This window comes from Garra rufa, chromosome 9 (assembly GCF_049309525.1).
Source record: "Garra rufa chromosome 9, GarRuf1.0, whole genome shotgun sequence".
Lineage (NCBI taxonomy): Eukaryota > Metazoa > Chordata > Actinopteri > Cypriniformes > Cyprinidae > Garra > Garra rufa.
In genome coordinates, this window is record NC_133369.1 from 34,154,726 (window position 1) to 34,178,037 (window position 23,312).

Consider the following 23,312-nt stretch of genomic DNA (forward strand, 5'->3'; position numbering starts at 1 on the left):
ACTGGAACTGCCGGTTCCGCTCCAACAACTCTGTGAACCAAAACCCCAATGTGGTGGAAGCCCAGGAGGCCTGCATACAGACACAAACACACACACACACACACACACACACACACACACACACACACACACACATACATATACAGAGGAAGTCACTTAAGCGGAACCACAGTTAACATATACAAAGATAGGATAGAGTAATACCAACAAATCCAGATCTTATAGAGATGCTCAAGGCGTATACACATGGTTGAACAACTGACACATGCAGATACACACAAGACAGAGTTTTCCCTCTGCTCTGGGCTACCAATCATAAAAACGACTAAGCTCTTTGTATGAGTAACTGATCGAATAAATTTCATGTTTAGACACAGATAGGTTGATTATAAGGATGACATTTAGGAGCAATGAAAGAGGGCAAGATAATTAGTGTATAACTTAAATTCTTGAACTCCCCTAGTGAAAAATAAATATAAAATGTTTTTATAAAATATATATATTTTTATATAAGTATACTACAAATACATTTGCATATTATGTACTTAAGTGAAAATATCATATTTTCTTAATGATAGATGCTATTTACACTTAGTGCAAATAACAATAGGCTCTATTTACACTATGTTAAAATAGCAGGATTGTCTGATATTTATAATACTTATTGCAAATAGACGCAATTATCTACACCTCAGTATTGTAGTACATTAAAACAGTATGCAGTAATTACGTACTGAGTGCAAATTATAGTTCTAATTCAATGTATTAAATAGTACTGCTTTATTGGGACAATAAACCCTGCCTAGACCTACCCTAACCAATTCTTTATTTTCCCTAACTTTATTGAAAATAAATGCCTTTCTGATATGAGATTTGAAAAGGGAGAAAAAAAGTTCGCCAGAAGGAGGATTCGAACCTGGTTCGGTCACGTCGAAAAGAGTGAAACACACAATTTATCCTTTGCACCACTGGAGCTGAAAATAACAGCCGTCTTTTGTAGTGTTGACTATCCCAATCACACACTGATGGGTGGAGTTGGTGTAAATAGCCTCTGCCAACAAGGTGGGCTATTTGCACTTAGTATAAATAGTCACTCCGTAATAGGCATACCCTTCAGTTGTACTTTTGGTATACTACAAATGATTATAGATTTTAGTATACAAATGATTGCTTTAGTAGAAATAAGAACAACTACATTATTAAATACTCTGATGACACTGTAATACTAAGTCTTTTAGGAAAGAATCAGGACATATCAGAATATCAGTCTGAAATCAGGAACTTTGTGCAGTGGTGTAATGTAAATCACCTTGTTGTCAATGTTGGAAAAACTAAGGAAATAATAGTGGACCCAAAAAGACTGGGTGATTACAGTCCAGTAATTATTTAATAAGGAAAACTATTGAACAAGTGGATACATTCAAGTATATTGGGTTGGTCATTTGACCGTTCATTGACTTGGAAAGCCCACATTGATTATCTCTGCTCAAGATTCCAGCAAAGACTATATTTTTTTGAAGGGACTTAGGTTAGTCGGAGTAAATCGGAAAATCATGTTGTTGTTTTACCAAGCACTTTTGGGAAGTTTATTAAACTATGGGATGCAGGCTTGGTATGGCAATCTTTCAGTTCAATCAAAATTGCAGCTTGTACGTCTTGCTATGAAAGTTGTAGGAGTAAGAGAGTATACATCTATTCAGTGCATCTATGAATCGTTGCTTTTTAAGAACGCACAAGTAATATTAATTGACTCAAGCCATGTTTTGTTTTCTACATATCAATTACTGCCATCAGGGAGTGTTATAGAGTTCCATTATGTAGAAGTAATAGCTATAAGAACTCATTTATACCTATATCTATTGGGATTTTAAATTGTAAATGGCAGTATTTGTGATGGTATTTTAACTAACAAATGTGTATGTTGTTGTTGTTGCTATTTTCTGTGGTTGTTGTGGATTGTTGCGGCTTTGAGTCCAAGACGAATTTCCTACAAAGGACAATAAAGTATAACTCTAACTCTAACTCTACTAAACTTGTTTATTTAAAGTCTGCTAAATTGGAAGAACTAATTTTGTACTTAATGCACTTTAATTGTGCGGAAGTAGTGCTAAAATCCAACTAAATATAGTTAAAAATAAGTATATTTGATTGTGCTAAAATGGAACTATTGCAAGTATACTTTAAGTACATTTTAAATAATATTGGTCTTTAAATGCAAAATATTTAAAGATCACACAATCCTCATCAACAGTAGCTGCATTTCCATTACAGATTTGCGCAAAACTTTGGCGCTATTTTATAAATGTCGATTAAAAAATATTGTGAAATGATGGCATTTCCATTAACCGATGTTATGCGACTGAAAAGTAATTTTTTCGCGATAAGTCATGGCAACAGATTTTTGTGGGATTTTGCCTATATTTAATCGAATGTGACCTGTAAATGTGAAAATAAATAAATAAATAAAATAAACATTTCCATTGCCTGAAAAACAGAGTTTTTGTGCAATTGACGCGTTTCCATTAGGCGTATTTTCATTTCGCAATTTCAATTTCAAGAAATGTGCATTGTGCACAAGTAGTACTCCAAATAAAGTTTAATTATAATTTTTATATCAGTAAGTCTCGAGCGATATGTCAGTAATGTTAATAGACTTGAACTATACTTAGTGTAAACTAAATGCATTTTAAATTTATTACTTTTTTACTAGGGTCATTTTTAAAATGACATCTATTATACAAGACAGAAAACCATTTAGAGATAGATTTACTAACTGCTTGCACCAACGCAAACTCTCTTCTGGTGAAAAAAACTGTCAGGATTTACTAAAGACACAGTGAAAAAATTATAGTATGAGAGTATTTAATTTAACCATGTAAGGTGATCAACTAGGTTTGTGGTAGTCAGTTTACTAGTATTTGCACCATTATTTAACATTGCAAAGAAGCACTTCTTAACCAATTTTGCACCTGTGTTGTTAGTAGTTTACCTGCACCTGATTATCTTTGGCCCTATGCTAATTTGCACTGCTCTTTGTAGATTGCATTGGTCATTATGAAAATGAGCTGGCTGTGTCTGTGTTCTTTAATTTGCACATTGCCAGCAGATCCCCTGCAGAACTTTCTACTTCCAGCTCTTTTTAATGGGATTGTGGTCTTATTCTATTTTGCCCCATTTAGTAAATTAGGCCCTTAAACTCTAGAAGATCAATTTTCCTATGTTTAAATATCATGTTTAAACAATCAACTAATAAATAGAATATTATTTCCTTTAATATTAAATGGAATTTAAATGTATTAATTGTCCAACCAATACCTGCATTTTGTTTTACATTTGACAATCTTGTGAGTGAACACATTAGCGCCACTTCCCAGGTTAGTAGGATCACAGGCTCCCCCACGTGAATAAATTGCAATCCGAATGGATGAGTTTTATCACTGAGATGGCATGCAAATGTAATTTTACAGACGTCCCCATGAGATACAATTATGGCTAAAGAGAACATGGATACACTTTGGATAGGCCTACACTGTGTGAAAATACAAAACAGTCTAATAAGGCATATATGCACATACACACAAATGCAACAGACACTTAAAACTCACACGTCAGCACACGTGCACATGCAGGGTAAGTTACAGCCTGATTGGTATTCAGAAGGCAGTATTTTCAATTAGCTCATGATTAGCTCAGCTTGAGTAGCATATGAAAAGCAGAGTTAAAAGAAGCTGTTGTGCTGCTTGGCTGCAGGTCAGGTGTGGAATTGTATAAACCTGCTTGCTAAGCTTGAGCCCAGAACCTCAGGGTTTGATAAACAGGTATAATTTATAAAGCACATACAAATGGCTCCAAAGGCCGTGTAACACTAATGGAAGACAACCCAAGAACTAAACCCCAGACTCTACAGGTCTCAGTTAACATGTTAAATAATAAAGTTCATGACAGTACCATTAAAAAAATATATGGGCCAATAATGGCATGTTTGAAAGGCTTGGCAGAAAAAAAGTCTCGTCTACTTGAAAAAAACATGGCAGCACAGGTTTGCAAAGTTGCATCTGAACAAACCCTATGACTTCTAGAACAATGGCCTGTGAACAGACTAGACCAAAGTGAAGAAGTCTGGGCATAATGCACAGTGCCAAGTTTGGTGAAAACCTAATGAGCATATCAGCACAAACACCTCATACCAAAAGTCACACATGCTGATGGAGGGCTGATGATTTTGGACCTGTTTTGCAGCCACAGAACCTGGGCACCTCACAGTAATTGGGTCAGCCATGAACTCCTCTGTATATCAAAGTATTTTAGAGTCAAATCTGAGGCCATCTGTCCGACAGCTAAAGTTGGGCCAAATTTGGGTGATGCAACAGGACAGTGATTTCAAGCACACCAGCAAATCTACAACAGAATGGCTGAAAAGAATCATAGTAAGTGAGACTGCTCTTATTAGAGGTACTTTTTACGCTTTACATTTTACCCTTGGGAGATATCATCAGGAAACATGGTGTTAGCTTTCACTGTTATGCTGATGATACTCAGCTCTATATTTCTTCATGGCCTGGCGAAACATACCAGTTTGAAAAACTAATGGAATGCATAGTTGATATAAAAAATTGGATGACGAGTAACTTTTTAATGCTAAATTCAAAAAAAAAAAAAACAGTGGTGTTAATTACTGGACCTAAAACCTCTGCATGTAATAACCTAAAACACTGTCTAATGCTTTATGGCTGCTCTGTCAATTCAGTTATCAGCTCTTGTCATCAGTTAGGAACCTATGTGCGCTAAAATCTTGCTAATTATTTAAAAAGCCCTCAATGGTTCAGCTTCTCAGTACTTGAGCGAGCTCTTATCACATTATAGTCCCTCACGTCCGCTGCGTTCACAAAACTCGGGCAATTTGATAATGCCTAGAATATCAAAATCAACTGCGGGCGGCAGATCATTTTCTTATGTGGCGCCTAAACTCTGGAACCATCTACCTAACACTGTTCGGGAGGAAGACACACTCTGTCAGTTTAAATCTAGATTAAAGACACATCTCTTTAACCTAGCCTACATTTAACACATTTCTACAATCCAAATTCGTAAAGGATTGTTAGGCTGTATTAAATAAGTCAACCGGAACCGGGAACACTTCCCATAACACCTGGTGTACTTGTTGCATTGTAATAAGAATGGCATCTTATTTCGAGGTCGCCGTAGCCGCCAGATGCAGTCTGTATCCAGATCAGATGGTCACTACAGTTCCCCCGGATCCAGTCCATACCCAGCCCAGATGGTGGATCAACAGCTAGAGATGACCTCAACAGCCCTAAATGTCAGTGGAGACCACATCAACTAGATGAGCCCCGGATACGGATCATCAGTAAAGAATAGGGTTGGGAATCGAATATCGATTCTGATTCTGGAATTGGATACTTAAGATAAAGAATCGGATACTTGTTATAAAATTAAAATTTTGATTCCTCGTTTCGATTCCTGGGTGCATTTTTTCATCTAGTAATCTGCCAGGACCTTCCGCACATGCAATCTGCCAGGACCTTATGTGGTAATGTAAACATCAGTCGATAACATGGATCGCAGTAAGCGTTTAAAAGTGTGTCTACGCTTTGTAAAAACCAAAGACAAATCTACCGCTGCACGCAAACTTCATCTTAGAGATCTGCAAGGGACGGATTTTAGTCCTGCGCCCACCCGCTCCAGAAGGAATATATGTTATTTCGTTCCGCAAAAGCCCACATAAAAGTAACTTATACCCCCGCGGGAAGACAGGTATCTACTTCATCTCTTGGCTGCATGAAACAAACCCTCCCGGTAATGTAAAGTCAAAGATGACCAGAGTAATAGTAACAAACTCACACGAGCCTAATGTATTCATTCTTGTACATCAGAGTCGTACATTAGGCACGCATAAGTCCGCTGTTGATTCACAACCTATTCATGCTTCGGGACTCTAATCCATAGTATTTTTGTGTGAAATTTCAAAATATTTGCATAGTTTTCAAAATGAATGTCCTGTGAGTTTTTTATAATGAATGCTTACCCATAGAGGTGGATCTTGTAAGGGTCAGTGGTGTTTATGCACATATGAGCACCAGCATAAACAGATTTACAATGTATTTACTGTATTTTTTCATTTATATGTTTATTTTATAATAAATACAAACAGTAGATATTCAGTCACTTATGAAAGAGTACTCTGAAGTTGTGAAGAATGTCTGAATTAAATAATTTAGGTGCTTTAAATCTGTATATGTATATTCATGTTAAAAAGTTAGAGCAGAGGGTTTTCTTTTAAATTCAAAAGTATAGCTTTAATTTAAAGTTTGTTTGATTTTTTTATAACATGCAAGAGAAAAATAAAAAGGCAAAACAAATGTTTAGGTTAATAAAAAAGGTTCAAAATAAACACCTTTAGAGGAAATGTCAGGCATAGGGGGGCCTTGCAAAATTGACCCGAAAAGAAGGGGGCCCTGATATAAAAAGGTTGAGAACCCCTGTAATAAAATAATACGTTGCAAACTAGCACTGAAAATAAACATGTTTGATATATTAATGTTTGACTTTTGTGTTTTTTTTTTTTTTTTTACTAAATTGGAATCGAAACTGGGAATCGAAAAGAATCGGAATCGATAAGTGAAATCGGAATCGGAATCGAAATTGATAAAATTCAAACGATACCCAAACCTAGTAAAGAACTCCTCACCTAGACGGCCGAGTTCTTTTGCAAATTTGACTTTGCTGCAACATGCAACTTTTGCACTATTGACACTATTGTCCTATTTAATACTGTAAAGTTGCTTTGACACAACCTGTATTGTTAAAAGCACTGTATAAATAAAGGTGATTGAAAAGAAAAGAATCGAGGGGTTGCAATAGCCCAGTCAAAGTCCAGAGCTCATCGTGACTGAAATGCTGTGACGAGAGCTGACATCTATTGGCTTGTCCGCTTGTCCGGGACAAGTGGATTTTTTTGTAGGACAAGTGGAAGAGAAAATTGGTTGTCCGACTGGACAAGTTAAATTTCAAACAAAATAAAATGCCATGTAAATTAACGTTATATGCCGTTAACGACAGAGCAGAACGTGCAGCGCAAACACCGAGCGGAATATTGAACAGAGAGCGCAGCGCGCCGACACACACACACACACACACACACACACACACACACACACACACACACACACACACACACACACACACACACGGAACACACACACACACACGGAACGGAAAAGACCTGCTCGTGAAGTTACTGTACGTTCACACCGCCGCCGACTTGAGCTGCAAAGAAGCTCTGGCCGCCCCGTCAAGAACTCTTGTCAAAAAGTACGAGGAAGCTTGTTGACGCTTTGGCCGCTCTGACGTAGCAGCATTCTATGTTAGATCATGGGAGAGTGCGCGCGCGCGGCTCTCTCTCTCTCTCTCTCTCTCTCTCTCTCTCTCGAAATTGCGATAAATTAATCTGTGCGACCTCAAATTATATTTGGAAGCATTTGTGCGAGTGAGAGAAATGAGTGTGGTGCGACTCGGTTTCAAAACTGTCGCTAGCCTAACTACTGACTAGTAGTACAAGACTAAAAGTCTTGATTAACGTATAAATTTAAGAGACGGAAAGACGATCGCGATAGGTTTGGATAAATCTTCAAAAAGGCAATGATGTCATTGAATAAATATGCACGCTGTACGTTTCAAAGTCAAAACGCTGCAGGGATGTCTTCATATGAATGTATCTGACGGGAACAGACTGTCCTCAGAAACATGTCGTTTGCATTGTCATTTCATGTCTGATAAAACGGCGTTAGTGCTGGTTTGTGTACAGCTGTTACTATGGAAACCGTAGTATTTCAGCGCTCCTAAAGCGCCCCCTTGTGACAAACAAATTAATTTTTATTTTCAATACATTTTTTCAGCTGTTTATGGTCAAATTATTGGAATTATCGATCCATGTGTAAGTGAAATAATTTAATTTGCCTTTTAAAAATCTAAACAATTAAGTAATACTAATGTTATATATCTTATATAAATATAAGAAATTATATACTTGATTTATCCCTTTTAATGCTATAAAGGTTGAAATGCCATTGTATTAGATATTTTGTTTTTTGTGTCTGTATCTGAATTATAAATCATGTAATTTTATGGCTTAATATTCTACCGTACATTGTCCAACCCCACTCATACTGTTCATTTAACTTGTGCAGCTCTTAAAAAAAGGGTCATAAATTGCCTTAAATTGATATTTTAAAATTCTGCAACTACACTAAATGGTGAAATAAAATTCTGTCCTTGATATTTGTTTATATTTGTGTATTGAAAACATTTTTGATTGACATTTAGACTCCTATCTGATTTTCTATATTTTTAAAAAATGTATTTTTTTTTATTTGGGCTAGTTAAATTAATTTTTGGGCTATCAAATTCTGATGAGTACCTGCCCGAAGGGCTACCAGAGATTTTGACATTTTGCGAGCCCTGAGCCGTCAATCATTCCCTGTCACTGAAACTGCGCTCCGCTTAACTTAGAACTGGACGTTTTTTTTTTCTCTCTCTCTCTCTCTCAACCAAACCCTGTTCCGGCGTTGCACAAACTGCAATTAGGGGTGTGTGAAATGACGATTTTATTTTTATTGTGGACAATTAAAAGGTTTCCACAATCTGCTTTTGAAGAAATATAGTATATTTCGTGCTACAGCGCACATTCTGTCAGATACAATTCTGCCGCCTCCGTGTCAATATACTATACAACGCGGCTCAGATAGCACATGTACGTCTGCAAGATGTCTGATAAAGATCTCTTGATCTGGAAAGCATCTGCTGTGTACAAATATCTGGCAGGCGTCTGTCAGATGTCAGTTAATCAGAATCGGCCATGAAGAATCAAGATCGGTGCATAACTAAAAAGAAACTGGGTGCTCCTACATTTTTTGGGATGCTCCTAACTTTTTAAAGTTGGGAGCACCAGTGCTACCAAGTAAAAAAGTTAATTTCGAGCCCTGCCTTACACCAACAGCACCATATGAGTTCACACGGGAACGAAAATTTGTAACCAAATGGAAAGATGAATTCGACTGGGTTATTTATGAAGACGGAGAAATGTTCTGTGGCGTCTGTCGGATAGATAGTTTTATTTTTTTTCACCAAGAGTCACCACTACATCTGGTGATACACTGTGCACATCAGCGTGCAAAGTATTACTTTGTATTATACTATGAGTCTGGAGATCCTTCTACTGTTCCTTTCTACTTATACTTCTACGTTCCTTTCTACTGTTTCAACTGAATTGTATTAATATTGATAGTGTTTGGATGCTTTCAATGAATTCTGCATTAGCAAAAAAAAAAAAAAAAAAAAATGATATTATAAATCTTTACCCGGACAAGTGACTTTTGAGCATGGACAAGTGAAACATAAATTTACTTGTCCGAAGGACAAGTGCCTCAAAAAGTTAATGTCAAGCCCTATCAACTCCACTCTGTAAACACTGGCATGGTTGTGGTTTAAAGATAACTAGATATATTACCTTTACTGTTCTTTTTGACTCTGATAGGATGTATATAAATATTAAAGTATTGTATGTGTTTGTTGTTTTATGTTATTATGTTTACCTATGATTATGATTATCTGCCAAGGGACAACGGTTGAAAACTAGCCATTGGCTATAAATTTGGTACAATGCATGAAATGGAACCATTTATGTTAAAATTGTACATGGTCCCTTTTCAAATTAATTGTAATAATATAAAAATTGAATCATAGAGTGTCCTAATTTTGTCACACATCTTGGCTGTATTTTTGTTAAATAAATAATGACATTATGTGATATGTCATGTATTGTTGTTTATCTGAAAATTTATTTTCCAAATTTTAAGACCTGCCAAGGACCAGATAACTTTTTATTATGTCCTGATACAGAAAACCATTATGTTTTTGTGTGTGTGTACATTGTACGTCCTACACATTTCACACATCACAAAAGCAGGCAACAACCTCTAACCTTTTTCCAGCGTGCAGGTATTCGGGCGTCATACATGCAGTCCAGCGCATCTCGCAGGTTCTCACTCATAATGATGGTTCCATCAATGGCCAGCTTCAGGTCACTCAGCGTGTTTCTGACCAGAGCAATCACTCTCTGCATGCGATCAATCTCCTGCCGCAGGAAAATGTTCATGGGCTGAAGGGGACCCATGCTCATCAATCTCTCTCTGACCTGGATAAATGAAGCAATTTGAATGAGTAACGAAGGATGTCGTTTTGTACAAGTGCTCAGCCCTAAGAACATTCATTAAGAATGCATTGTATTGCATAACATTGTTTAAGCCATCTTCATTATTTTTATCTGGTTCATTGACGGTATTATTTATTATTAATCTGCTGGTGGAAATAACAACAAATAGTACTGATGCAGTTTGATGGATGCAGTTCCCGAGTTTGTGTCTTCTAAGAGCTAGGAGTTAAGGATTCAGAAGACTACCTAAAATCTGGCATACTTTAATGCTTCACCATCATGATGTAGGATCTCGGTCGAACAGAGCACCACACAAACTGCAGAAATTACCACATTCCAGAGAATCAAGAAGATTCTCTTTCCCAGCCATAAAATTGATCAATGACCATCACATGACGATCACCAGATGCCAATTTGTCTGGACCGCTTCTGTCGAGATCTGCGCCTTATGCCTCAGGGGAATCAAATTGCTAAAACTTAACGCAATTACCAGGAGAGAAGAAACTCCCCCTCCACCTAAGAAACAAATGTCCAGTCTTCTCCTGACATAAATTTCAACTAAAATCACAAATGGGGACAGATTTACACTGATACATTCTGAGCTGGCAAGGCACAGGATCTGTCCAGCGTGACTCTCATGACCTTTCAGACATCCCGTCCCCCCTCCTCTGACATTCGAACGCACCCCGTGTCTCAGTTGAGAGCACACTGCAGAGACAATCTTTAAGAAACGATCAACTTATTAGTATTGCTATTAGAGCAACAGTATCATATGTTTTCATGTTTTATTTTATATGCTTGATGTGTTTTATGTGATCATTGGAGTTTAATCTATGCATTACATGCCTTTAGGAAAGGAAGTTGTCAAATGTATTAGCATGCAAGCAATATACATTGTTTGATATGAAATGAATGATCTTGATGAATGCAGTTCGTCTGAATGAATGAGAAATTGATATTGTGTATATTTCATGTATTTGCAACAGTTTATGAAAGTTAATGACCAAATTCCAGAGAAATCCATATCCTAATAATTCACGTGCCCGAAGGAGTTATAACAGGGCTGACCCCGCCCTGTAACAACGCCATTGGACTGCAGCCCTTGGCGCCGTGCCTAGCGGCCCATTTAAAATCTCATGCCCATAATAGTTCATGGCCCTTCGCCTCGCTCAACGCCTTTAGTCTCTTGTGGTTTGAGTGCTTTTCATCTGCACTCGCCCGCTGGACCAAGCACGCGATTGTGCCATCAAAACTCTACAGAACAAACTGAAACTTCGTGACTGCCAAACTCTTCAAAGTCTCGCGACTCCGACGCAGAAGAGCTCCGAGCGCGTCAAACCGCGTAACCAGGCAACTGAAGACTGGCTCCAGCAACCCAATCCTCAACTTTGAAAGATCCCCAAAGACGTCATCCAAAGACCGATCAGCAACCAACCAGAATCTTTGCTAAGACGAGCCCACAGAAGGAAATCCCCGTTCCCGGCACAAACGCAAGTAAACAAGGTCTCCCTTTTCTGGCTGAACCTGGTGCTAGATTGTTAAGTCAAATCTCTGCTTTTGTGGTTTCCTACTAGAACTTTGGGGTTCTCTTCAATTCAGTAATTTCTCATCCCCGGAACTGTATGAGTGTAAGTGTGTGTGTGTGTGTGTGTGTGTGTGTGTGTGTGTGTGTGTGTGCATGTGTTTGTGTCTTAGTAGATTAGTTTAGTGTCTTAGAGTAGTTCAATAAATCATTGTTTCATTAAAAGAATTGTCTTGACTTTTATGTTCACAAAAGTTCTATCTGTGTTTAGATCAAGCTACCTCAGCTTTAAAATTTCCTAACGTAATATTTTTGGTTTATTTGTGATCTTGGCCAGGAGCATAATATAAACCTCAGAGTTAATAAAGTATACTGAATTAACCACTTCGCTGGACGAATGGTTAAGAAGCTTAATCTATTAATTCTGAATCAATTTAAGTAAGTTCCGAATCTTTCGATTCGATTCATTATTTGAATCATTATAAATTTGAGCTTAATTGCACTACAATGATCTAGCAACTGATTCAGCTCATTTAAATGCCAAAAGTGCTTGTTTATACAGCGCATCTGGATAATATCTTTAGTTGTAAAACTCTTCTAGGTCAATTACATGTTTTCCTGCTACCATGTTAAATAGAAAATGTACACAAACTGTCTTTTCAATGGAATTTAGTTTACTGTCAGGTTTCAGAGGTCACTGCAGAGGTCACAATTTTTTATTTACACGTAGCACGTAACTTGTTTTTCTTTTCTCTGTTGTTTGAAATAATATAGTTTAAAAATTTCAGAAAGCAGGACATGGTGATTTTTCCATCACTGAGTTTTAAATATTTTAGGAATGCTCATGATTGAGACAAATGTGGTTCTCGCTGTTGTAAGAGATAATGAAAGCAAAAAGCCCTCATGCACCCTAAGGCATGTTTTTTTTTTTTCTGCTGCCTTGTTAATTTGCAGACAATCAGGAGGGAGTAGCTACGGTGGCCGAGAGAGGCCAACGCGCTGCAAACAAGAAAACACATGCAAACAGAAAAAAACGACAACAAATTAAGAAAACATCTTCATCAGTTTGACAACACAGGCGCTGCAAATCCTCGCAACGCAAACACAAATACGGAAACGCGCTTCAAATTCTCACAACACAACCAAACTCAGAAACGCGCTGCAAACACACGAACGCGCTGCATCCTCGCAACGCAAACACAAATACGGAAACGCGCTGCAAATTCTCACAACACAACCAAACTCAGAAACGCGCTGCGAACACACGAACGCGCTGCATATAGCACGGACCACAACGGAAATGTTTCAGGGGGACCTCAAAAAGTGACGAACCCATCTGGGACCTGATTATTTGTTCAGTGGCTGTTGGTCAGAGCAGAGGTGTTGTCGGTGAACTATCACCTTTTAGTGATAGTATAGTATCACTTAAAGGTGATAGTGATATAAATAATCAGGTAATATAGTGATATAAATAATCAGGTCCCAGATGAGTTCGTCACTTTTTGAGGTCCCCCTGAAACATTTCCGTTGTGGACCGTGCTATATGCAGCGCGTTTGTTAGTTTGCAGCGCCCTCGTGTGTTTGTTTCTGAGTTTGGTTGTGTTGTGAGAATTTGCAGCGCGTTTCCGTATTTGTGTTTGCGTTGCGAGGATTTGCATCGCCTGTGTTGTCAAACTGATGAAGATGTTTTCTTAATTTGTTGTCGTTTTTTTCTGTTTGCATGTGTTTTCTTGTTTGCAGCGCGTTGGCCTCTCTCGGCCACCGTAAGTAGCAGCCAATTACTGCCTATATGTTTCATAAGCACCTGCAGTTTGGTGTTCGAATATTTGTGAGCCTCAAAAAAGAAACATGCATTAGTGCAGGCAGTCTGTGACCTCAGCACCATCCGTCAACCCTGAGAATGTCCCCTCAGGATTCGAGCTCCAGACAGCAAAGGCCATTTGCTCCAATTGGGCTCTGAGCTCTCCATCAACCATACAAAATTTTGCTGCATCATTGTTGCCCAGTCTGAAGCTTTACCTCAGATGGTACAAAATCTGGAGGCAGTTTCTCCAGCATGTCATCTGCTAGCCGACCCACAATCGCCTCCCTGGTCTCTCCGCCTCCACTTGAGCTGTCCTTTGGTTGAATACTCAGAATAGTGTCTAGTACGTCCTTGGCGAGTTTGCTTTGGTAGGTGATGTCTGCATTTGGATGGAGGCCGAACACCTCAGGGGTGTCATATGTAGGGAGACCCTGAGGATACAAAAAAAAAAAAAAAAAAAAAAAAAACACAGGTCAACTTATATATTTTGCTCTTACCTTAGTTAAAGGAATGTTCTAACTTCAGTTTAAGTTATGTTGAGCCACACTGATTACCACTAGAAAACTGTTTCTCATTACAAACTTTTAACAAGCTGAAAGTTTTCTTAAGAAAAAAATTATTTTAGTTTGATAATGCTCCAAAAACATAAAAAAATAAATTAAGATCCCTGTAATCTCAAATGCATGATTAATTTTTTGAGTGCATAAAGGTCTATGATTAGATTCTAAATTTATATATTCTAATAATAAAGTTGTAAACTGTCTTGCAATCAATTTTTTTAAAATATCAACAACCATTATGAGAGCTTACTCTCATTAGCTACGAAAAGCATCTTGCATCGGTTTTGATAAATGGATGCATGTTTTCCCACATCTCTCTTCCTATTTGAAGAGCAATCATGACTTAAGATGTTTATTAGTTGATTAATACATGCATACAGCGCTGTGTACCAGCTACAAGTCATCTTGCATTTTACATTCATTCATCATAATTTCCATTCAACACAAAAGCATCCTGTAGACAACATGTGCTTAGAGAGATGAACAGCTGAATGAAAGCTAGCGTAACATGCTTTTCCCTCCTTTTTCTTTTTTTTAAAGCAAAATGTCTTGCATGTTTCTCAAGGAGCTTTGTATATGGTTTCATTCACTAATGGTGTGTTACACACTGAACAATGCTGTGGCGTGTATGGCGTGAGTGCACATGCTGGCTCCTGGAACTGTGTTTGTCATTGAGTCTGAGAGAATCATCCTGCTGTGAGTTGAGGCTAAAAACATCCATCACAATCAGCTTAGACAGAATAAAAATCAGCCATACTCTGCCGGCAGCTGTGCTATTTCTCTCACGAGGACACTGCTGCTTTACATGACTCACTGCTTTTAATGTACAACTGGAATGAGGGCAGTAAGCTGACTTGGCTGAAATTATGTTCCTTTTGGCACCTGAATAATTATTATGAGGTAGTATATATGTATATATTTTCATTGCTGATGAACCAGTTTTATTCACACATGTACAAACATACAGACTGCATTATAGTTGACAAAAGAGACCTTTTTTATACTGGAAGTATAAATTTACATATTTTTGTTACACTTCTCTTTCGGCCTTTACATTCTGTTAGCTGCGCCAGATGCGACTCATGAATATTAATTACTTTACGTTTGCCCCATCTAATTTGCTAAAAGGGGGATTTTGTTAGATCTGTACAGTGGTATTACCATTGTCTTGACTTGTTCAGCCCATTGCTAACATGATTGTCAGAGACTTCTGAGTGAGAAAAAAAAAGAAGAACTTGTACTAAAGTTGAAATGAACTCCTTTTGTATGTAAATAATATAGTATTGATTGTAAATGTAGGTAAATACAATACAGCTTATACACTTCCATGGCAAGGTACTTAAGCTGTATCCAAAGCTGTTGCCTAATTTATGTCTAGAGGAGGTACAGGGAATTTGTTTCTGATTTGTTCAAATCAATTTATTTAATTATTTTAAGTACTGGTACACTGTATAGACCAATTTGGAGTAGACGTCACTGTTAAGTCACTTGCAGCTATGCATGGATTGTGGTGGCAGAAAAACACTGGTAACAAGTGGAGTGAAACGGGAAAAAATTCCACGGATTAAAAGATAAAATGTGTTGTGCCTTTGGATGTCAGAATCGAAATAATTTTTATAGAACATTGTCATCAAAAACGCCATTTGAAGCTGAACATAGATGTTTAAATGGACAGATTAATGGATGAAACCTGCTATGATTACTCTGCCTTTAAAGCATGAATTTGATTTAAACAACAGATCTACATAAAACTCACATATGCAGTTCATAGGGAACATATTATATAAGCCCTACAGTTACAGCATGAAATACTATTTAAGCCTAAAACGTTTTAAATATACCTATTTTATCTCACAATACTTTTTTCTTGCAAAAGAAGTTGATATCTTGTATTTTGGACTTTGTAACTTTAACTCAACAATAGTGAGTGTTCATTCAGAGGGGAAAAAAAGTGTGGGATATAAACTGAAAAGAATGATGAGTTGATTTTTTTATCAAAATTGTGAAATATAATCTTGTAATTGCGAGAATAAAGTCCTAATTTTGAAATATAAACTCAAATTTAACTTTTTTTTATTGTTTTATTCCATGGTTTCTATAGACTGCCACTAGAAAACAGTCCTTTTCTGCCAACAGATAGGCTCCACCCAAAAAAAAAAAAAAACATGATCACTGTTTGCAAACACCAAATTGGTCTATTGGCTGATTTTATTGTAAATGTTTACTGGTGCCACTCTGTTGTGAATCCGACCAGCCAACAGCCCACGGTGTTTTAATACACTACCACTGTCTATCCGCCAACGCATCGTCTCACCTCAATCTCTCACTTCTATCTAGTGACAAAACCTGTATAACAAACAGTACTGACTCCAATGGGAACAAATGTGCAGTTTCATTGGAACCTTTTATCTCACCTGCACATACTGGAGATACTGGTCCACGCTATTGCATCTGGGAATACTGTAGCCTTTGTAGAAGTTGAAATCAGGGTTGAACATGTTTTCATTGAACCACACCTTTGCAAATGTGTTCAAGAGGCGCTTGTCATAGTCATCAGTCACCCTACCGCCATACTGGATCTCGCCGATCATATATCGTACAGTGTTCCAGGACACACCCTGTAAAAATACTCATTTAAATTAAAATACCAGGTGCAAGTCTATTTGACAACTTTTTGCATGGACCCTTGACAAAGCTTCATACAATTTATGTAAAAAGATTTTCCTACAGAGGTGGAAAAAGCAGACATGACATAGTTCAAGTCATATCATACTTCAATAATAAAGCAGAGGATAGACATTTGACCAGAATCCATATAATCCATAATGACTTTCAAGTCCTGAGTTGCTTTGAGTTCATCTGACAAGATTAAAGGTGCATAAATATAGAAATTATTTTCAAATCTCAGCTGCTTCATAATGCAACTCTCACCTTCTTGATGTCCATATCATCCAGGTGATTCTGGACAAACTGTATGGTTGCATTGAAGTCTGCCTGGTTGAACTCATATGGAATGTTCCAACCTAAAGGTCCATATTTTCGCCTCTCTTGGACAGTGGAATGGAGGAATGCCACACCATACAACATGGGCCTCCACTGGACCATGTTGCTCACATCTAGAAGATCTTGACTGATACCTACAAGATATTATTAGGCAATACCAATTTCAAGACTTTCATTGTTATTAACGCAATCCACACTTTTTCATGAAACTGACAGATCATTAACTTGATTATATTAATTATAATGGCTTCTCTAGAAATAATCAGCCAGCCCAGATTTCTATAGCTCCATTAATGTTTCAAACCCATTAATAGCCTCAAGTGATGGTTGAATCTTTCATCTTAAACAGGCAGAGTACAAAAAAACCCCTCCAAGATAGTCTGAGCTTGAGCTTCAAGAGGCGCTTGTCATAGTCATCAGTCACCCTACCGCCATACTAGAGTCATGGAAAATGGACAGCTGAAGAAAGACTAAATATCCAGAGAGGCCAGGCTCACCTCCATAAGTCCTCCTAAGTCCAGCTTTCAGTCCCTGAGGAGGCTCGTTGGTAAATTTGATTGACATCTGCAGGAGAGTGATAGGAAAGTGTCTATGGGCCTCAGTGGTCATCCACAGTCTGAAAGTGTCATGAACGCTGTCCGTCTCTGTGATTGTATCCATGAGTTCGTCCATAAAATGCAGACCCAAATGACAATTCTGAAGTAAAGCCCAGCCTCCCTAATAGAAAAAAAAGCAAATAAATAAGATAAAATAAAATAAAATAAAATAAAATAAAATAAACAAACACTTTTTGGGGTAATCAGCCTATGAATGACTTATTGTTGTCTCTGCATTTTAAGCTAGGATAGGAGCAAGTACTTTAACATCAAAAATGGTTGAGTATGTACATACATTAGCCATGGAGTGCTGCAGAAGTTTGCGTGCATGAACTTCCTGCCCTTGTCCCATTGAGACGTAACGAGTTTCAATTCTCTGTCGTTTACCCAGGGCTATGATTGAGTCTGTTGGGTCTGAACCCATGGACAGAAAGCAGATGAGAGGAGTACGAGGGTCAGACTCCTCCCAAGTCTTCTCCAGGTCCAGAATCACTCCCTCAGCATATCTCTCCCCCATTGAGTGCATGATGTACTTTCGTGCCTTTCAATTACACATAAACAAACAATTAAACTGATGCAATTAAAAGTTGTTACATTTAGCTATATAGTTGTCACATGTCTCCTTGTGTTTTGTTTATTGGACTGTTCTGCTTTGGTTTCTCCCTTTGTCTCCCCCTGTCATTCAGTTAACTTTGGTTTCTTCCTTTGCCTTTCTGTGTTGATTTAATTATCGTCTGCACCTGGTCTTGTAATTAGTCTCACCCTTTATAAGTCGTTTGTTTCTCAGTTTGCTTTGTGTCGTCTTAAAGTTATGTATGGTTGTGTTTCTTTGATTCCTGTTTTGTCTTTATTAAAATACATTGTTTGATTGAAACTTCTTCTCTCTGGCTCTTCATCTCCCAGCAACACGTGACAATAGTGCTTTACTTTTTTTTTCTTTTCTTTTTTCAAACCAGCTTTACAGAAAAAAAACATTGTTGCAAAATGTATCAGTTATAAAGTAATTTTAGCTGTAAAGCAGATTTACAAAAGACTATGTTGATTCACTTTTGTTCAATAACTGAGTCAGTGTTATGAAGAACAAATTAAAATCCTCTAAAGCAGCTCTGTAAAAAAAAATATTACTCAAGTCAATTCAGTATTGATTCAGAACAGTTCAATGGCAGTGTTGATCTCACAAAGTTCATCAATTACAAACTTGATTAATCAATATTGTCATTATTCAGCTCAATTTAGTTCAAAGTTGATTCGGTGGACTATACTAATGAGAATGAGACAGAAATGAGTCATTAAAAATTTGTCACACTGGCTTCATTATGACTTCATTCATACCTGAGCAATGGTTCTATCTGGACACCAGGATCTAATAAGAAGCAGTCGTCTGAAACAGTCTAAAGCTTGGTCATATGCATTTGGGATTGCTTCTTCCTCTGGTGCTTCTCGATCAAACCAGCTCTTCCATTGTTTCTCATGACGCGCAATCTGTTAATACACATGCACACGTACACACAAAAGTGAATGATTCTGGTACTTATATGGACAATTGACATGGAATTGTTTTGAGACGTTGTCATGTTCTGTGGGGTGCTATACAACTCTAAAATCTAACAATCTCAATTTAAACAATAATTGTTTTGATTAATTTTTGTTTGATTTTAATTACAAAAAAGCCAAAAAATATCACCTCATATTATTTACTGACCCATATACTATATTTTGGTTACCAGTGACTTTCATTAATTGGACAAAAAGCACAGAATTTCTTTTTTTTTTTTTTTTTGGTGAACTATCCATTTAATATATTACATAGAATTTACAATTAAATGGTTTGGACTTTAAAAATTCAATAAACTATACAGAAAATAATCAAAACTGTCTAATCAAAACTGATTTCAGGACAAAACATAATGAGACTTGGATAGCATGGATTTCTGGTTTGTCATGACATATAGTATATTGGGTAACACTTTCTATGAAGCCCCTATTTATAATACATTATGAGGGTATTTCTAAGGCATTATAATGAATGCATAATGCATTATAATACAACTTATAATATGTTATATCATCTCATTAATACTCGTAACAACAATTATAATACATTATAATACTTGAGTATTTGAGGTTATAACTATTAAGATTATGATTATTTATAACACACAATGGATGCCATTTAATCTATCTAATTTATAATGGACTATATCATATTACATTTATTTTTTCATTTATATTATGTTTTATTAATATATGGTCCCCTTATTCTACTGACTATAAGCAACTTTTCAACTACATGTCAACTAACACTCCTTAGAGTAGTAGTAGACTTAGGTTAAGGTTAGGCTAGGTAGTAGGTTCATGTACTTGCAAAGTTACTTATGATCAGTTTGCCATTTGGGGAGCCATCAAAATACAGTGTTAGCATATATTTTGCATACTACTAATAATAATTACTGTTAGCTGACATGCAGTTGCAGAGTTACTTATCAAAAGCTGTCTGAAGGATACCATCCAAATAATCAAACTGATAATACAAATACAAACACATTTATCTCATCTAATACCTGATCTTATGGCTCTTTGAGAAATATTATTATAATTACTTATAAGTGGTCTTTGTATGCTTTAAGTAAAGTGACATGAGAAACATGGCAAGATATGAGACTTATAATACGTTATAACTATGGAGGAGGTAATCATACTCTTAAAAGCTATAACCACAAATAAGTAAAACATTATAATACATTAAAACTGTTCTTATGAATACTCATAAAATGATACAACATATTATAAGGTTTTTTATAATGCATTATAAATTTATTATAACGCCTTAAGAATACCCTTATAATGTATTATAAATACAGGCTTCATAGAAAGTGTTACCGTATATTGTATAATGCAGTCTTATGTGTGCATTAACAGTATTTCTGTAGTTGCAGTGCTCCAGGAATGGTTAATTAAACAAAAATTTAATCTGATTTCTTTCAGCCACAAGTAATTGATTTAGAGTTTGCCAAAGTGAGCTCATTTCACACTGCATTGAGCATGAAGTTCCCCCAGGCCGTCATGACCTGCCAATCAGCCGTCAGTGTGATTGGCTGTGAATGTATTTTGCCTCTGTGTGTGTGTGTGTGTGTGTGTGTGTGTGTGTGTGTGTGTGTGTGTGTGTGTGTGTGTGTGTGTGTCTGTAGACAAGATGAATCAAATATTGACATGTTTACTGCAAAGCGGGAGCAGTGAGATAGATTTAATGAGGAAGGAGAGCTCAAAGCGACAGATACTCTTTGTGTGTGTGCCTTCCATGCATGGATGTGTCTGATCTGTTTAGAAACCATGTATGCATAAATATCTGACCACACACCTGATCTAGAATGTCAGAGAACTGCCACAGCTTGCTCAGCTCCACCAGATTGAGCCATGTTATGTCCAGGATCCACTTTGCAGCTTTGGGTGGACAGGCCTTCAGGTCTAGCGAAGCACCTCCTGGGCGACATCAAGAAAACAGATCACATGTAGTGCTTCCTGCCTTGTTCTTATTATGATTGTTTTTATTGTATGTTATTTTGTTTGTTGAAGCACTTATTGCATGTTGATGAAACGGTAATACATAAAACAGTAAGGTTCTGTACATTAATATAATCTAACAATAAACAACACTTATAAAGTAATTATTTATTAAAATTACATGCTAATTGGTTCTATTTGTAAAAAAATAACAACTTGACATTCCTACCAAATATGGCCACCACTCTCCTAAGGTGGCAGTTGAATTTAAGACCATAATATAAGACCATAATTAAATGAAATGTTATCTGATTTATTTTTTAACCTGTTTAAATAGGGTAGAGTTGAGGGGTAGGGATAAATGTGGGAAAATTATAACAGACTATAGGCATCCTGAGTTCAAATCCCAGCTCAAGGATGAAAGATTACAAATTTTAGAATCAGTTCAAGTTTATAAAAGATTAAACATAGGTTCCAAAATAACAGCAAGAACTGAAAAATTATGTATATTGTGATTTCTAAGAGCAGGCAGCCCAGGCCCTGAAACAGAACATCTGGCATGTTTGCTAAGTTAAGTGTGAATTCTAAGCTCAAAGTACAACAGTGCCTTTTGTTTAGCACCTTTGCATTTGAATGCTAAATAAATCAAGGCCGGGAAATTCCTACTAGACTGATTATCTATATCACATTTGCATGCTTTGTTTAGATTGTCTCCACCTCTGTGTAACCCTCCCCCTGGAAAGGTATATAAACTGTAATGTATATGCCTTAGTCAGACGACTTTTGATGGCTGCAGTGACGCACAGCTAGTATCTCAATAAAGAGAAACTTCTGCTTCAAGATATCCAAAAACGTCTCCTGGTCTCAAAGAAAAAGTTCACAACAAGGACTAGGGATGCACCGATACGAATCGGCCGATAATGCTTGCGCGTTTTGTCAGTAAAGCCGGTTCTGTAATCAGCGGTAAATGCCATCAGGTGCGTGATTTCACGTTGAGCCGTATATAGTACACACAGCCGTTGTTTACCGACGAGCTGCGCAAATCAATGTTCATTATCAGTGTGAAAGTGCGCAGCTCGTCAGTGAACAACGGCTGTGTGTACTATATACGGCTCAACGTGAAATCACGCACCTGATGGCATTTACCGCTGATTACAGAACCGGCTTTACTGACAAAACGCGCAAGTGATCGGCCGATATGGATCGGTGCATCCCTAACAAGGACCTTTCCCGATCCCGGACCCTCTTTACTTGTGTTATAATCATCCCTAGTCTCTCATACTGATATCTTTGGAATACACTCCTGTATTCACCTGTTATATTGTTGTTATACTGGTTATTTAGTTTTGAGTTTAGTCTTGCTCTGGTTTGAGGTCAGATAACGAAAATGTTGACTTTGTCCTATTTTTGAACTTATAAAATACCTTTTTTCTTGCTTAAACAAAGATGTTCTTTGTTCTTGGATATTAAATCGCAATGGTACATATGTAGAAACCTTTTATTGCAAATATAATATCTTGCTATGATCTCAAGAAAAGCTAACATCTTATCGGAACAGAATAAGACAAACTATAGTGCAGCAAAGAGGAAGAAAGTGGCTCTCACAAGAGTGCATTAAAAAGCAGAATGGTATTAACTGGCTTGACATGCTCTGCCAGCACAGGGAATCAAATCGACCTTGTGGGTAATGGGCCACTTCTCTGACCACAAGGCTACCTGATCTCTCAGTGATTAAATTTTGGATCTGATGCTTTTACGAAGCAAAACCACATGAACCAGCATGATAATCACATAGCAGTTCATCAATCTGCAGACTCACCAAGGACTCCTCGTGTACAACATGTACAGATCACAAATTGCAAAGAGCCATTAAATATGATTTTGGAAAGCATGTTACCCAGAAAATCAAACGTTTTCACAAAAGCTTCTAATGGCAAAAACACAGTCTGTACTCTTCTTATTTCCTTTACTGTGCATTTGGTTTGAAATCTAAATGTATCAAAGACTATGTTTTTTTGTATGTATGAATCTGTGAATAATTTTTACAAAATAAGAGAGATCATACAAAATTTATGTTATTTTTTTTATGTAGTAC

General features: G+C 37.0%; 1 protein-coding gene across 1 annotated transcript in view; it reads right to left on the reverse strand.

The window, feature by feature from the left end:
• LOC141343238 (dynein axonemal heavy chain 5-like) overlaps window positions 1–23,312 on the reverse strand; it is a 62,355-nt gene that overhangs the window by 700 nt on the left and 38,343 nt on the right. The window contains exons 16-24 of the mRNA XM_073847837.1: window positions 21,075–21,196; window positions 19,049–19,198; window positions 18,012–18,257; window positions 17,618–17,837; window positions 17,049–17,254; window positions 16,532–16,735; window positions 13,773–13,988; window positions 10,001–10,213; window positions 3–70 (exon numbers count right to left, since the gene is read on the reverse strand). Coding sequence (XP_073703938.1) covers window positions 3–70; window positions 10,001–10,213; window positions 13,773–13,988; window positions 16,532–16,735; window positions 17,049–17,254; window positions 17,618–17,837; window positions 18,012–18,257; window positions 19,049–19,198; window positions 21,075–21,196 — 1,645 coding nt within the window. The remainder of the gene's footprint in view (window positions 1–2; window positions 71–10,000; window positions 10,214–13,772; window positions 13,989–16,531; window positions 16,736–17,048; window positions 17,255–17,617; window positions 17,838–18,011; window positions 18,258–19,048; window positions 19,199–21,074; window positions 21,197–23,312) is intronic.